A 17,167-nucleotide genomic window follows, 5' to 3' on the forward strand; every position below is an offset into this window, starting at 1 on the left:
TGCTCCCAGAGGGATAGAGAATGGGAAAGCTATCGGGGGAGGGGGTGGGATATGGAGACTGGGCGGTGGGAATTGTGTGGAGTTGTACCCCTCCTACCCTATGGTTTTGTTAATTAATCCTTTCTTAAATAAAAAAAAAAAAGAAAAAAAATCACTAATAAACTAAAAGAAATAAAAAGAAGCCTTCTTGCAATTTTATATGCAAATAAATGAGAAGTGAAACTCTAAAAGAGTAATCTAATTTATACTTACCTTAAAAAAAAAAAAGCACATTGGGAAATGTCACACACACACACACATAGAAACTATTGTATTTTACTGTCAACTACATACCATTAACCCCACAATCCAGACATATAAATAAATAAATAAATATTTAAAAATTAAAAATTAAAAAAAAAAATCAAGCAACTGATCACCACCTGCAGGCGAGAGGCTGCATGAGTAATAAAGCAGGTCTACATGGATCTCTTTTTTCTCTCTCCTTATATGCCCCTCCTCTCTCAAATTCTCTATGTCCTATTCAATAAAAGTAGGAGAGGAAAATAAAAAAGTAAAAACATGGCCCCCAGGAGCCATAGATTCATAGTGTCAGCACCAAGCCACATAGAGAACCCTGATGGTAATAAAAATAAATAAGTAAACAAACTACTATAGTCATGACTTCATGTTCTGAGAAATACATCATTAGATGATGATTTTGTCAGTGTGAACCTCACTGAGCATATCTACAATGTCTAGAGGTTATATATATATCTTGTTTTGCCTATCTTAATAGAAACCACTAAAAAATCACTATGATATATATGATGTATATCAAAAAGTTGGAAAATATTACATACACTATCACCAGTACTATTTTGCCTTCTACTCTTTTTCCGTTTTACAGTAAATGCTATTAAAGGAATTCATGTGAACAGCAAAATAAATGTTAATAAAGGTGAATTATCAAGGAGAGGATAGAAACGAAACAGAGAAAATGCAGGATTGGGCATTATAGCTAATAGCTGAGTCATCAGTACTGTTTCAAAGGCATATTTGAAAAACTCAAAATTTAAAATATTTATGAAATCACAGATATAAAGTCAAATTTCATAAAGGAAATTATTTGTGAATAATACACAGCATAACTGCCTAGCCACTTCACTCCACTGGACTTTTTGTTTATAAAGGATGAAGTGGTTTCATACTAACTGGCCTTTTGCTTCAGGACTAAGTGGGCTTTTGCTGATGAAATTATTTAAAAGATGAGAGTTAGAAATGAGGACAGTGATAACTGAAGGTAACTGCTATCTAAGCACGAAACTAAGAGTTCATGTTTGCGCCATTTCTTCCTTCCAGAAAATAAATAACCTCAGTCCTCAACAATGAAGGTTTCATTACACATATTTTTTTTCTTTTTTTTGCCTCCAGGGTTATTGCTGGGGCTCAGTGCCTACACCATGAATCCACTGCTCCTGGAGGCCATTTTTATCCCCTTTTGTTGCCTTTGTTGTTGTAGCTTTGTTGTGGTCATTATCGTTGCTGATGTCCTTTGTTGTTGGATAGGACAGAGAGAGAAATGGAGAGAGGAGGGGAAGACAAAGAAGGGGAGAGAAAGACAGACACCTGCAGACCTGCTACACCGCCAGGGGCTCAAATCGGGATCCTTACACTGGTCCTTACACTTTGCACCATGTGCGCTTAACCTGCTGTGCTACCGCCTGACCCCCTTATTACACATATATTTAAAAAGACCTCAAGATAATGCTTTATTAGAGTTCCCAAGAAGTCAGAAAACAAAATGTTTTATATTACAGTGAAAATGCATGCATATAAATTGTTTTCCTTAACAAATATAAGTAAATACATTTTATCTGAGGAAAAATACTTAAGATAAAAAGAACTTACCACTTTAGTGAAAAGAATAATGGTCTTTTCCAATCTATCTCTACATACATTATCTGTACCTATACTTCTACCTGTTAAAAATACATTTCCAGTATTAGTGCAAGGTTATAACAGTCTAAACTCATAAGTCAAAATTTTTACAAAGTTGTTATTATTTAATTTACTTTTACATATTTTGTATTATGAATTTATAAGAATTCCCAGCTCTAAACAACTAAGTCATAAACATTTATTTAAAAAAAAAAAACTAAAGTTTGCATTTAACAGAGACAGTACTCCTCAGAATATTCCCATATCTTCTAAAAACTTTTTCTGATGATTTCCCTGACAGTCAATTTCTTGTACATGATAAATAATATCCACCAGTCCATTAACTACTCTACTATCTAACCAAGTTCTTTTTATTATTATTATTCATGAAAGAGATGGGAGGAAAGGAGGGAGGGAGGGAAAAAGGGAGGGAGAGAGAGGGAGAAGAAGGGGGGGAGAAAGAGAGAGAGAAAGAGAGATAGAGAGAGAGGGAGAGAAAGAGAGAGAGAGAGAAACGCCAGACATCACTCTGGTACATGTGCTGCCAGGGACTGAATTCAAGACCACATGCTTGAGAGTTCAATGTTTTACCCACTGAGCCACCTACGGACCATATCCATGTTCTTTATACTGTGTCATCATTATACTTATTTTCCCTTACTGTGATGATTTTTTCCTTTTGCATCCCCAACACATGTCAACGAATAAAAAAAAATGACAATCATTATAAAAATAAACCATACTATATGGACTGTCTTATTCATCCTGCTGTGTACAGTCCCCAGACCACTGCCTGGCAATAGGTGCAGTAGTGATATCTTTACAGAGTTAAAAATGATAGGTCACAGAGATAGCACTAGCCAAGGTGGCTGACATGCCATGGAAGCTACCAGGTGTGAGTTCCAGCACACCACATGGAAGTGACACAGGCAGGGTAAAGTCCAGTGTTGTAGTTAGTTGAGAAAGAGAGAGAAGACAGAGGGAAAGAGATAGTCTGTCTGTCTGTCTGTCTGTCTTGGTCTGTCTGTCTCCCACTCCCCAGACCCTTGGTAAAACCTGGCTTGGGGTAGTAAACTGCATGGTGAATTGGTGATGGAGTGGGGAAGGTGAGTGGGTCTGACAGCCATGACTTGGGAGAAAACTCTTATGGCAGACTATATGCTCTGTAGGCCAAAGGCCCGTGGTTCAATACCTGGCACTACATATAACATACACACCTAGCATGGTGAGAAGAAAAATGTGACCCATGTGTCACCATGCTAGGTGTGTATCTGCAATGTATCTTAATGTACTCACTTGCTGATATTTTTTTGGCAGCCATTTAAAAAATTAATTGATTTTATAAGAGACAGAATAAAGGGCAGAGACAGACAGACCATAACATTGCTCTGTTATATGTAGTGACAGGGGCCGGGGAGTGTTGTATGGCAGCGTACCTGGTTGAGCACACATTATTACAACGTACAAGGACCTGGGTTCAACCTTCCGTCCCTATATGCAAGTGGAAAGCTTTGCGAGTGGTAAAGCAGTGCTGCAGGTGTCTCTCTGTCTATCACCCCCTTCCCTCTTGATTTCTAGCTGGTCCTAGTCAATAAAGGTAATTGAAAAAAAAAAGTCAAAACAACACTTGTAAAATCTTAATATTTATTAAACATGGCATGGATGTCTGTGTGAGACAGAATTTCAGTAGAGATAGGAAAAAACTGGCCTACAATCTTTTTACAAAAGGGGGTGGGTGGGTGCACCAGGCAGTGGCACACCCAGTGGGGCATACACATTACCGTGTGCAGACGCCTCATCTGCAGGGGGGGAAGCTTCACAAGCAGTGAAGTAAGTCTGCAGGTGTCTATCTTACTCTCTCCTCCCATCTCCTCTTCCCGTCTCAATCTCTATCAAATAAAACAGAAAGAAATGGAGAGAAAGGGGAAAAAAAGGGGAGAAAGGAAGGAAGGAAGGAAGGAGGTAAGTAGGAAGGAAGGAGTGAGCAGTAAATTCATATTGCTGGCACCAAGCTCCCATAGATAAGCCTGGGGGAGGGGGTGGAGTGGGTCCACAGCACTCACAACAAAACACGTATATAAGAACAAATCTTAATTTCCAGTTCAACCTCAGAGAATTAATTATGATGACATAGGTTCTTGTCTTCATGCCAAAGTAATGAGTGCAGAGCAGAAGCTATTAGTAAGAATTCTACAATAAAATCTACCATGAAGATACTTACTACATTCCAGAAACTGCTTTAGACGTTCAAATATCCCGCGTAAAAAACCCTAGAAGAGAATGTTTGAAAGTGTCTTAAGTCTGTTGTTAGTGAAAATTTTCAGCTACACGTTTTTAGAGACATTATCTACCACATAATGATAAAGTTAAAAATGGGTCAAGTAGGGGCCAGGTGGTGGTGTACCTGGTTGAGCGTGCATGTTACAGTGAGCAAGGACCCAGGTTTGAGCCCCCGGTCCCCACCTACAGAGGGAAAACTTTACAAGAGGTGAGGCAGTGTTGTAGGTGTCTCTCTGTCTCTCTCCCTCTCTATCACCCCCTTCCATCTCCATTTCTGGCTGTCTCTATCCAATAAATATGTAAAGGTAATAATCTAAAAAAAAAATAGGTCAAATAAAAAAGTATTCTGCTATTCCCCACCTGCAGGGGGAAAGCTTCATGAATGATGAAGCAGGGCTACAGGTCTCTCTCTCTATCTCTCTATCTCTATCTCCCCTCCTCCTTTCAGTTTCTGTCTCTATCCAATAATAAAATAAACACAAATGTAAAAAGTATTCTGCTATTATAAAGACTGCACAAGAAATAACTATAGTATTTTACTACTTCAGTGTTTCATTTTAGTCACCTAAATCACCTTGCAATAAATTTAAAAACAAAATATTAAGTAGTCTATTTCACTAAACAAATTCTATACTCCTTACTGTTTTATTATTTTCTACACCCCAGGATCCTGACATACTGCTTGTCAATTACCTGTCACCTCCCACTAGAATATAAGTTCCTTTGGAGCCACAACTATACTTTGCTTATGATTAACACAGAATTCATCTGGCACAAGAAGTAGTATAAAGGCAAAGCTCAGAACAAGTTCAGTAACCTAGACTTCTTTGACAAAACTACATATGGCAAACTTGGTAAGGAAATTCCCAACAGAAACATCAAGCATGGACACTCCCTCACTGCTGATGAAGATCATTTTTAAAAAAATTTAAAAATCAGAGGCTGAGTCGTGGCGCACCTGGTTAAGCACACATACTACAGTGTTCAAGGTCCTGGATTCAAGATCCAGTCCCCACCTGTAAAGGAAAAGCTTCACAAGTGGTGAAGCAGGGCTGCAGCTGTCTCTCTGTCTCCCTCCATTATCTCCCCATTCCCTATTTCCAGCTGTCTCTATCCAATAAAAAAAATTTTTTTTAATCATTTGGCAATAACAAGTACTAGAGATATGGATCTACAGGACCAACTATTTAAAAGTGTTCTTAATCTTCAATATGCAGATTAAAGAGAATACATACATAACTAATCATCTACCCTCTGGATTCAACAGAGCTTTATTTTTTTTAATAATATTGTGTGTTATGTCAATTTACAAAAAGTGAAAATAACTTTATTAAGGGCTGGGGACATGTTGGTCTGCTTCTAAATTCTGCTTCTAAGACCCCTTCTGTTGCATTGCTTGCCGCTGTGGTCTATTTACATAATCATTGTTTTCATTGGTTTAATCCCACTGGTCCGAACTCTCTTTTTGCTCCACCCCCTCTCCTAGTCACACCCTGTTCTCCACCACTAGTTTGCATTCTTTTTTGACTCCACCCTCTCTATGTCACATCCTGGTTCCACCCTACTTGGCGAGTATAAATACAGCTGCTCTTCTGATATAACACACAGTGGGATTGCCTTCCGACTCCAAGAGTCCCAGAGTCTCTCTCCTGCGAAGCTAGCCCGGCAATAAAGTTTGAAATGCGTCCCACTCAGCCATGAGTCCCTGGTCATCTCTCTCCCTCCTGCGAAGCTAGCCCAGCAGGGACATAGCAAACGACTTTCATGCCTGAAGCTCCTGTGATCCCAGGATCAATCCCCAGCACCACCTTAAGCCAGAGCTGAGCAGTGCTCTGGTCTACCTGCTTCTTTCTCTCTGTATCTCCCTCTTTAAAAATAAATAAAATGAATTTTTAAAAACCTAACTTTGTTAAAAATTTTTTTTAATTGTTGTAGTTATAATTGTTGTTACTGATGCTGTCTTTGTTAGATAGGACAGAGAGAAATGGAGAGGAGGGGAAGACAGGGAGAGGGAGAGAAAGATAAGATGCCTGCAGACCTGCTTCACCGCTTGTAAAGTGACTCCCCTGCAGGTGGGGAGCCAGGGGCTCGAACTGGGATCCTTATGTTGGTCCCTTACGCTTTGCACCATGTACACTTAACCTGCTGTGCTACTACCCAACTCCCACTTTGTTAAAATTGTTAAGTATTTAGTCATAACAGGATTCTTTGGTTTTTGGTATAAACATATCATAAAAGATATCACATAACCTTTAATAAATGAGTAGTACAAATTTTTGTCAGAAAATCCAGAATAAAGACCTTCCTAAATACAAACTGGTACAGTCCTTATGACAAGTATGGGAAGTCCTCAAACAAGTATGACCCAGTAATACCATGCCTAGGCATAAGCCCAAAGGACATGAAGGCACTAGTTCAAAAGGACATATGCTACCTGATACTCATAGCGCACTATTCACAATGGCAAAGGAGTAAACCCAAATATTCGTCAATAGATGACTAGCTAAAGAATTATGGGACATATATTTAATGGAACACTACTCCATAACTTAGAAAAAGATGATACTGACTGTGTCTTTTAGGACAAGATGGATGGATGGATGGATGGATGGATGGATGGATGGATGGATGGATGGCATTGGAGGTGATTATGCTTAGTAAAACAAAGGAGTAAACCCAAATAGTCATCAGTAGATGACTACTTAAAGAATTATGGGACATATATTCAATGGAACACTACTCCATAACTTTGGGACATATATTCAATGGAAGACTACTCCATAACTTAGAAAAATACTGTGTCTTTCAGGACACGATGGATGGATGGATGGATGGATGGATGGATGGATGGATGGATGGATGGATGGCACTGGAGGTGATTATGCTTAGTAAAACAAGTAGAGATATGAAAGACAACTACCAGGAGCTGATAGAAAGGACTTGTTACCATGTGCAAGGACTGGGGTTCAAGCCCCTGGCCTCCATCTGCATGGCTAAACTAACAAATGATAAAGTAGTTTACAGAGCTCTCTCTTTCTCTCTCCCATTCTCCCCCCTCCTTTCCTCTCAATTTCTCTATTAAAAAGAAAAGTCATGGTGTAGTGAATTCATTGTGCAGGGACCAAACCCCAGGCAGAGATAATCATGGGGAGGTGGTGTACAAAATAACTACCAGATAGTTTCATCCATGTGGAATACAGGTAACTGAAACAAATGAACTTGCAAAGAAAATTAAATAACCAAACTGTCTCTAAGTCTTTAAGAAGTCTAGTAATAGGGGTCTGGGTGGTAGCACGGCGGGTTAAGCACACATGGTGCAAAGCGCAAGGACCTCAGTTAGGATTCTGGTTCAAGCCCCCGGCTCCCTACCTGCAGGGGGGTCGCTTCATAAGCGGTGAAGTAGTTCTGCAGGTGTCTGTCTTTCTCTCCCCGTCTTCCCCTCCTCGCTCCATTTCTCTCTGTCCTATCCAACAACAATGACAGCAATAACAACAATAATAATAACAACGATAAACAAGGGCAACAAAAGGGAATGGCCTCCAGGAGCAGTGGATTCGTAGTGCAGGCACTGAGCCCCACTGATAACCCTGGAGGCAAAAAAAATAATAATTTTAATAATTATCACTGAATGAACTGCAGTGGTACATGAGGTGTGGAACTATAATCATATAGTCTTACAGTCTTATATGCCATTACTGAATCAATAATTAAAAAAAAGTTTCTAAAGAATGACCCACCAGGATAGAATGCATTACTTCCTTCTGACTTTGAAACAGTTATTCACTTTTTTCAGTTTATGACAATTCAACGAGGATATCATCATCTGAATATTCAGAGGCTGAGATTTTACTTCAGTAATCCTATCATTACCATTTGGGAGTAGAGTGCTGCTTTCTCTTTGAGAGTATCCATCTTCCAGACTTACCATTGCAAATATACAAAAAATTATATCAAGAAAATAAATATTGACAAGGTAACTGGTAATGTTAAATAGAGTTCAAATCAAGGAATTCACTGTAATTCAAATTAACTCTCTAAGCACACTAGGGCATCTAGAGAACTATCCTAGGTTTCTTTATATTTATTTATTTATTTTCCCTTTTGTTGCCCATGTTATTGTTTTTATTGTTGTTGTAGTTGTTGATGTCATCGTTGTTGGATAGGACAGACAGGAGTGGAGAGAGGAGGGGAGAAAGAGAGGAGGAGAGAAACATAGACACCTGCAGACCTGCTTCACCGCTTGTGAAGTGACTCCCCTGCAGATAGAGAGCCGGGGGCTTGAACTGGGATCCTTATGCCAGTTCTTGTACTTTGCACCACCTGTGCTTAACCCGCTGTGTCTGACCCCTATCCTAGGCTTCTATCTCCTCTTTCACACAATAGCCACTTAGATGCAGTAGAGAAAAAGAAAAAGTACAAATAAAGTACAATATACCCACAGTAGTAAAAAAAAAAAAAAAATGGGGGCAGGGTTGAGTTGTGGCACACCTGGTTAAGTACTAAGCACTCACATACTCAGAAGGTTACAGGTTCAAGCCCCTGGTCCCCCACCTGTAGGGGGAAAGCTTCACGACTAGTGAAGCAGTGTTGTAGGTGTTTCTCTGTCTCTCCCTCTCTATCTCCTCCTGGCCCTCGTTTTCTGGCTACCTCTATCCAATAAATATATAAAAGTAATAAAGAAATTTTTTAAAAACTAGGTGGTCACTTAATAAAAAAAAACTTTTAAATGGATTCCTAGTAAAAAGAAAAAGATTTAAAGCATTTGAGAAAAATAGCAAGTATTTCCACAGTCACAAAGAATAAATGGTTTCTTTCACTTACCATCACCTCCAAATTCTTATGAGGTTCCACAAATCCATTAACAGTCAACTTTCGCAGCACTGAAAAGTCAAATGAAATATTTACTTGCATCTTATTAAAATCATGGTCATTAGTAAGTACTTAGACTCAGTCTATCAATCTTTGCAATTGATCTTGCTTAGTCTTTTCATCTACCACACAGAACAAGTAACCCCTGAAGTTGTTTACTTAGTGGAAAAGATAAGAGTTAAGGCTATTCAATAATTTCTTGTGACTCAAAAGCAGCATTCTCCCCACTTATCATAACTACTAATCTTTCTAAGACTGAACTTCAAATTTTATTTGAATTTATTTAAGTGTCAGCATTTCTTATCTGAAAGAACCATTTAAGGTGAAAATGAGAAAGTAGTCTCCATTCCATCAACTTTGAATTATGACTCAACAATGACAAAAGAAGAGCTTCGTTTCACTTTTTAACTGTGCTAATGAAAATACTGCATTTTCTGAGAGTTATAAAAATGAAGCTCAATTACAAGCTGTGAAATAGAACACAGAGCTCAGTTATAAAGATCACACTTGATGAGTAAAGTTATACAAACATAAGGGGGAAAGCATGACAGCAGATTTGAAATCAGTCCTAGATTTCAATGCTCAGCGTCTACAACTTTATTCCTTCAGGCACTTTTTTCTAGACCTGACTTCCCTCATCTGTAAAAGGTAGGACAGTTAAGTCCTAAATCATAGAATTACTGAAGCCTAATATATGCAAAAATACTTAGCACAATTCATTAGCTATATGACTTAAGAGTTAGTGTTAAGTAAAATCTAAAGCAGTATATTAAGATTAAGTTTAAAATACAATGGTCTACAAGTTGTCCTCAGCTTAATACCATCAATCATACACAAATAAGGTACTAACAATGATACTGGATTATAACACATGGAAAAAGGATTCAAATCTGCTCTGGAGGCTCTTTTTCCTACCACCAGGACCTTGGTCTATACTACCTGAACAGCCTGTTCACCTCACAAACAATACAGTTTTTACTTTACTCTTTATGATTATGGTTCAAACATCACTTTTTCTCCCCCGTTCCTCCCACCCCACCCCCAAGGCTATCTCTGGCACTACAAACCCACCATTCCTGGTGGACATTTTTTTGCCCTTTCTATTTTGATAGGATAGAGAGAAATTGAGAGGGAGATGGGGAGATACAGAGGGGTAGGAAAAAAAGAGACACATGCAGACCTGCTTCACTGTTTGTGAAGCTTCCTCCCTGAAGGAGAGTGAGAATCAGGAGTTGAACCCAGGCCCTTGCACAATGTAATGTGTGTGATAACCAGGTGTGCCCCGTAGGTGTGGAGTTGGGGTTCAAACCCGGGTCCTTTGTGCATGGTAATGTTTATGCTCCAACAGGTGTACCACCAGCAGGCCCCTAAACATCACTTTCTAAGTAAAGTTCATTCTGACCACACTGTTAGTTACCTAGTTATCATAAGACTCCCATGACAGATATCTTATATTTGTTTATTATTTTCTTATGTTTTGCTTCCTAGCGTCAAGCCCCTTTCAACTTTCTTAAAGTACAATGTGGGTAGTATGTGGCGGTATCCCAGTGGTTAGAGCTTTGAACTAAAAAGTACAAGGTTGCCAGGTAGGCCACCAGAATACCATATGCCAGAGTGATGCTCTGATTCACTCCTCCTTTTCACCCACATTAATAAATGGATCTTTTTTCAGAGCAATGAGTGTCAACACCTATCCTGTAAATCACTAAACCCCCAATAAAGTGGGTGGAAAAAAGAAATAATGAATACATGTACATTTAAAAGAAGTAAATGAACACAACTATACACTCAGAGACAATATATAACAAGAAAATCTTTAGCCCTATCATGTTTTATTTCTCCCTCTCTCTCTCTCTTCTCTCTCTTTTTGGGGGGTGAGGTGGGGTCATTTCCGGAGCTTCACCACTTCAGGTCAACTTTTACAGATAGAGACAGACAAGAAAGACTGATAGAAAAAAAGAATGAGGGCAGAGGGTAGATCGCATAATGGTTATAGAAAGAGATTCTCATGCCTGAGGCTCCAAAGTTACAGGTTCAGTCCCCTGCACCACCATAAGCCAGAGCTGAGCAGTGCTCTGATAATAAAAAAAAAAAAAAAAGAAGAAGAATTTAAAAAAATAGGGGGTTGGGTGATAGTGCAGCGGGTTAAGCGCACGTGGCGCAAAGTGTTAGGACTGGCATATGTATCCCTGTTCAAGCCCCCAGCTCCCCAACTGCAGGGGAGTCACTTCACAGGCGGTGAAGCGGGTCTGTAGGTGTCTTTCTCTCCCCATCTCTGTCTTCCCCTCCTCTCTCAATTTCTCTCTGTCCTATCCAACAACAACGACATCATCAACAACAATGACAACCACAACAAGGCTACAACAACAAGGGCAACAAGGGGGGGGGGGTGGCCTCCAGGAGCAGTGGATTCATGGTGCAGGCACTGAGCCCCAGCAATAACCCTAGAGGCAATAAATAAATAAATAAAACACATCATTTCATTAAGAGAGAGGGAGAGAGAGAAGCTACAGCATTGAAGCTCCCTCCAAAGTGGCAGGAGCCCATCTGCAACCTGCAGGCATGACAAAGCAGGCCCTAATCAGGTAAGCTATTTTTTTTTAATTAGTGATCTAATAATGACTTACAAAATTATGAGACAAGGGTATAATTCTTCAATGTTCCCACCACCAGAGTTCTGTGTCCCCATTCCCTCCACTGGAAGCTGCAGTAGTTCTCCCAAAGTCACAGAAATGGGGTGACTGTTATTTCTCTATCTATATTTATATATACTTGCCCATTTTTTTCTATAGTCCTGCCTTCCTTTCTAAGTCACACCTACACGTACCTATTGCTACTTCTGGTTTGTTGGCCCACCCTAGGTATTTCTTAAATCTTAATAGGATGAACATTTATAGCTGGATAAGACAAAGTATTTTATAGGAAAATCTTTGGAATTTTTTCAGGTTTACATGCCTTAGTAATGCTAATATGTATCTAAGAGCTTGATAATGATAGGTATAGGAAAGCTTAAAGGGGTCTAATACAGAGTTGCATTCCTTCTGTCAAGAGTTAAGATCTGTAATCACTAACACAAGAAAACTCCTATAATCAAAATAACTAATGAAGTTTCTTTAATCAATAAAATACTTAGAGTCTTGTGTGTACAGTCTTATAACAGTTATCTAGCTCCTTTTCTTTAGGACACTTTATTAAGGAGATGTTGACTTTACAAGATACTATTATCACAGATGTAGCTTCCTATATTCCCATGATAAGTGTCAGCCTATCACATTCTCCACCAACTTGTCATCTTCCTCAACCACAGGACACTAGGTTCAGTCCCATCTCTCACCACTCCCCTCTTAGAGTCCTTAGTAATTCTGAATAAACATTACTACAGCCTTTTAGTCTCCTTCTCAGGAATACTAACAAAACGATTCTTACTCACACAACTTGTACAATGGATTTTACTTGTCAGCAGTCCTTTTAAGTCATTCAAACATTTGTCCACAAAATTCACCAAAATGTGTTTGACAGTTGGATGTTTGTGCATTCACTGCCTGGTTGAAAGTGATAAATTAAAGCAAAAAGTGTATGGCATTCTAAGGTTCTGGGTTGAGTATGATTAAAGAGCTTATAAATAAATCAGAAGGATGTCAAAAGAGTTGTAGGAAAGAGAAAAAGGCTTCCTGGCAACAAACTAAGAAACACACAACAAGCTTTAGCAATCAGAACAGAAGGAAAGAAACTAGGAGATAAAAAGCATGAGAGAAGTGTACATGTTTTACTACGGAAAAGAACCTCAGGATACATTCATGAAAATAAAACTCAGCTCAAAGAAGGTGAAATGGAAATTAATGCTAAGGAACTGCCTACAAACGAAACATAAGAGAGCAGACCAAAAGGCACCCCATCAAGCAGCTTCTAACATCTAAGTGAGCCTGAGGTGTGAGCAAGAAAGATGGAACCAGGACTTCTAAAGGAAAAGAGAGCTGAAGATTGAACTCAACTAAATCTTGGAGACAGAAATTTAGAAAAGTAAGCATAGCAATGATATGTGTATGGCCCTAGAATGAGGAATTTAAAAAGCATGACAAAAGAAAAAGCCGTGGTCCGGGAGGTGGCGCAGTAGCTAAGGCACTAGACTCTCAACCATGAGGTTCTGAATTCAATCAATGGCAGCACATGTACCAGAGTGATATCTGTTTCTTTCTCTCTCTCCTCCTTATCTTTCTCATTAATACATAAATAAAATCTTAAAAAAAAAGAAGAAAATGAAAAAGCCATGACACCCCAGCACCATAGTAATTTGAATGTAGTTTAAAATATTTGAACTATGTGTACTTCCAAAGTTAGAGAGGTTTAGGAAGAGCTGTTTTCACAAAAGGAAAAACAAACTACAAATAAGCCCTTGTGTCAGAGGAAGAAAGTAGCCCCTAATGCTCTACTATAAATGAGAATAGAAAACTTATCAAGAGGAACTACTTGGTAACTGTACTGAGGCATTTCATTTCTTAAAAGAACAATGTCAAATTTACTAGTACCTTTCAACGACAGTAGAGTTCGTTCTAGTGAACTCAGAACTGCAGCTTCATTGCCAGAAGAAACGTGCTGAAGGAATGTGTCTGTATGATGATTCCACAGAGAGCAGGCAAAATTATAAATTTCAGAAGCTAACTGCAAAGAAATATCAATAAATTTGTTCACAATATGTTTCAGATTTTTCTGATCAATTAGACTTACCCAGCAGTACATTTTGAACATATATTCTCAAAGAGATTTCAAATAGTTAAGAGTCATTTACAGAAATGACTCTATACCTTTCTAGGCACGATGCACAGCACTAAGTAAAACATACAAAGGCTGCTGCTATGAACACATGGTCACACAAACAAGTACCTCTTAGAAGATTAGATTTATGAAACAGTCTGATGTTTATAAACTGTCTGATGTGTCCTATTTTATATGTTTGCTTTTTTTCCCCTTCTGAAATCAACACTCAACATTTTTATGTGATGCGTCCTATTTTATGTTTGCTTTTTTTTCCCCTTCTGAAATCAACACTCAACATTTTGGTGGGGACAGAGAACCAAAGCATCACTCCAGTACATGTGATGCTGGAGATAAAACACGGGACTTTTTGATCAACAATTTGTTTGGCTTTGTATGTTAACTCTCTTTCAGCCAACAGGTTCCAGATGCTAGCAGGATGCCGACCAGACTTCCCTGGACAGAGAACCCCACCAATGTGTCTTGGAGCTCCGATTCCCCGGAACCCCGCCCCACTAGGGAAAGAGAGAAGCAGGCTGGGAGTATGGATCGACCTGTCAATGCCCATGTTCAGCATGGAAGCAATTACAGAAGCCAGACCTTCAACCTTCTGCATCCCACAATGACCTTGGGTCCATACTCCCAGAGGGTTAAAGAATAGGAAAGCTATCAGGAGAGGGGGTAGGGTACGAAGTTCTGGTGTGGGAATTGCGTACCCCTCTTATCCTATAGTTTTGTCAGTGTTTCCTATTTATAAATAAAAAAATAAATAAGTAAAACCAGGACTTCGTGCTCCAATGAATTATCTACTGTACCAACCCCCTGACTGCCCAACACCCGATTTTCAAAACACTGATTCAGAGACTGTAGCCAAGTATATCAGAAAAATCAACACACTGAGAAATACAAATGAGTTATTTTCTATATTATATTATTCTAGCTGTACCAGTTGTGAAGCATTCAAAGTCAAGAATACATAAGCCAGTTAGTTTTGAAAATCTGCTTTCCTAACATGGGCTGGATTTTTTTTTTTTTTTGGTTTGTTTGTTGGTTAGTTGGTTGCTTTTCCTATTAGTCCCTCTAGGACTTCACTGCTGCAGGCCAACTTTTTCAGAAAGAGACATGGGTGGGGTGGGAGACAGAAAGAAAGACACCAAACCACAGTACTGAAGCTTTTTCCCCCACTATGGTAGCAGCCAAGCTCAAACGTGAGTCTTGCACAAGGTAAAGCAGGCGCACTATCAAGGTGACCTTAACACTGAGTTGCAATTAGCCTCTGACTCCCAGGTTAAAACAAAATCATCTCCCAGTGGTATCTTCAACTGTTCTTCCCAGAATGTCCAAGAGCAATTCAGCTAAGCCTCCTTGACCACTTACTCTTTTTTTAAAAAAGTACATGAGAGTCACAAGACTCGTTATTGCTAATATACTTCTGAAGAGATATGTGATTTTACCCAACTAAACACTGAATTTATAATAAGGATAGGAAACATATACCAATTAGACATATTTACATTTTCATAGAAAAATAAAATTCATTTTTACTTCATTACTCTATTAATTCATTTTATGTATTTCTCTAGTGAGAAACATTGTACTGTATCCCTCAGTGACTTGGCGCACATATACACAGGTCACACTGGCAAATCAGCTCTTTAGTCTTAGCAAAAGATCTCACGATCCTGGAACGCAAGAAGACAGAACGCTTACTTAGCAACTTGCTATAAAACCATCCCATGCTCACCTCCCTATCACTCTATCACTTCTGTGTGGTTGACTTAGGAGTTTCTTTTCTTTTCTTTTTTTTTTTTTTTGCCTCCAGGGTTATTGCTGGGGCTTGGTGCCTGCACTACGAATCCACTGCTCCTGGCGGCTATTTTTTCCCTTTTGTTGTTTATCTTTTTGTTGCCGTTGTTGGATAGGACAGAGAGAGGAGGGGAAGACAGAGGGGGGAGAGAAAGACAGACACCTGCAGACCTGCTTCATCACTTGTAAACTGACCACCCTGCAGGTGGGGAGCCGGGAGCTCGAACCAGGACCCTTAAGCCAATCCTTTTGTTTTGCGTCACAAGCGCTTAACCTGCTACACTACCACCCGACCCCCAACTTAGGACAGTTTCTTACCACCTCCTATGTTCAGATAAGGGCCACAAGGCCTTATGCTCCATCACCCTCAGAACAAAATCGTAGAGTGTAAAACCACTTGTTTACACCTAAGAAATGGCTTCTAAGCAATGGGGCATTCACTACACGCACTGAATTTATTCAATATTAATTGCTTTGGTCATCAGGCAGGCAGTTAGTATAATAGGTTCATCTTTTTTCTGTCCAAAATAAGTAATGAAATGAAATGAATTATGAAAGTGGGTCTTTATCAACTAATCAGTCAGGGTTAAACCAAGGCTATGCCTAGTATTGTGTACATACCTGATAACAAGTACAATGACTATTTATTAGTTGTTTTAGCATATCTGCAATTATATATGCACTGCTTCATATTAACAGTAATTTAATCCTGATGCTTCATTATAGCCAAAATATCGCAGTATTGATTATATACTCAACCAGCACAGAATGACAAAGCACAAATGCAGTATGAAAAGTCTTGATTTTAGACTCTTCATACATGCATCCCATGAATTTAATCAGAAGGGACACAATCTAAAAGAGGGAAAAAAAACTCAAGATACGTTGTAAGCTTCCCTTATAACTTCAATAAACGTTAACACTTTTCACAATATATCTGATCATTTTCACAGTATAGTGGTAAATTATATATTTAGAGCAGGAATGCATGTCGCAAATGTGGGCAAGTGAAAGTAACCAAGACTTTCACCAAGACAGTGATGGGCCAAAACAACAACTTGAAGAAAATCCAAAATTCAACTTATCTGTATAGCAAAATTTGTATTAGCCAAAACCTAGAAACAACCCAGGTACCCAACAACATATGAGTGGCTGAGCAAGTTGTGGTATATATACTCAAGAGAATACTACTTCAGCTATAAAAAAATGGTGACTTCACCGTTTTTCAGCCGATCATGGATGGACCTTGAAAAGTTCATGTTAAATGAAATAACTTAGAAAGAGAAGGATGAATTTGGGATGACCTCACTCTAAGGCAGAAGCTGAAAAACAAGATCAGAAGAGCAAACACAAGTAGAACCTGAACTGGAATTGGCAGATTACACCAAAGTAAGACTCTGGGGTGAGTGGGTGGGTGGGGGAGAATACAGGTCCAAGAAGGATGACAAAGGACCTAAAGGGTGTTGTACTGTTATATGGAAAACTGAGAAATGTTTTGCATGTACAAACTATTGTATTTACTGTCAAATGTAAAACATTA

General features: G+C 39.0%; 1 protein-coding gene across 2 annotated transcripts in view; it reads right to left on the reverse strand.

Annotated features, from left to right (window-relative positions):
* Positions 1-17,167, reverse strand: part of IPO11 (importin 11) — a 191,280-nt gene that overhangs the window by 137,034 nt on the left and 37,079 nt on the right. For both annotated transcript variants that reach the window (XM_007516917.3, XM_060191289.1), the window contains exons 6-9: positions 13,596-13,728; positions 9,022-9,080; positions 4,142-4,190; positions 1,891-1,961 (exon numbers count right to left, since the gene is read on the reverse strand). In XM_007516917.3, the coding sequence (XP_007516979.1) occupies positions 1,891-1,961; positions 4,142-4,190; positions 9,022-9,080; positions 13,596-13,728 (312 nt within the window). The remainder of the gene's footprint in view (positions 1-1,890; positions 1,962-4,141; positions 4,191-9,021; positions 9,081-13,595; positions 13,729-17,167) is intronic.

Source organism: Erinaceus europaeus, chromosome 5 (assembly GCF_950295315.1).
Source record: "Erinaceus europaeus chromosome 5, mEriEur2.1, whole genome shotgun sequence".
Taxonomy (NCBI): Eukaryota; Metazoa; Chordata; class Mammalia; order Eulipotyphla; family Erinaceidae; genus Erinaceus; species Erinaceus europaeus.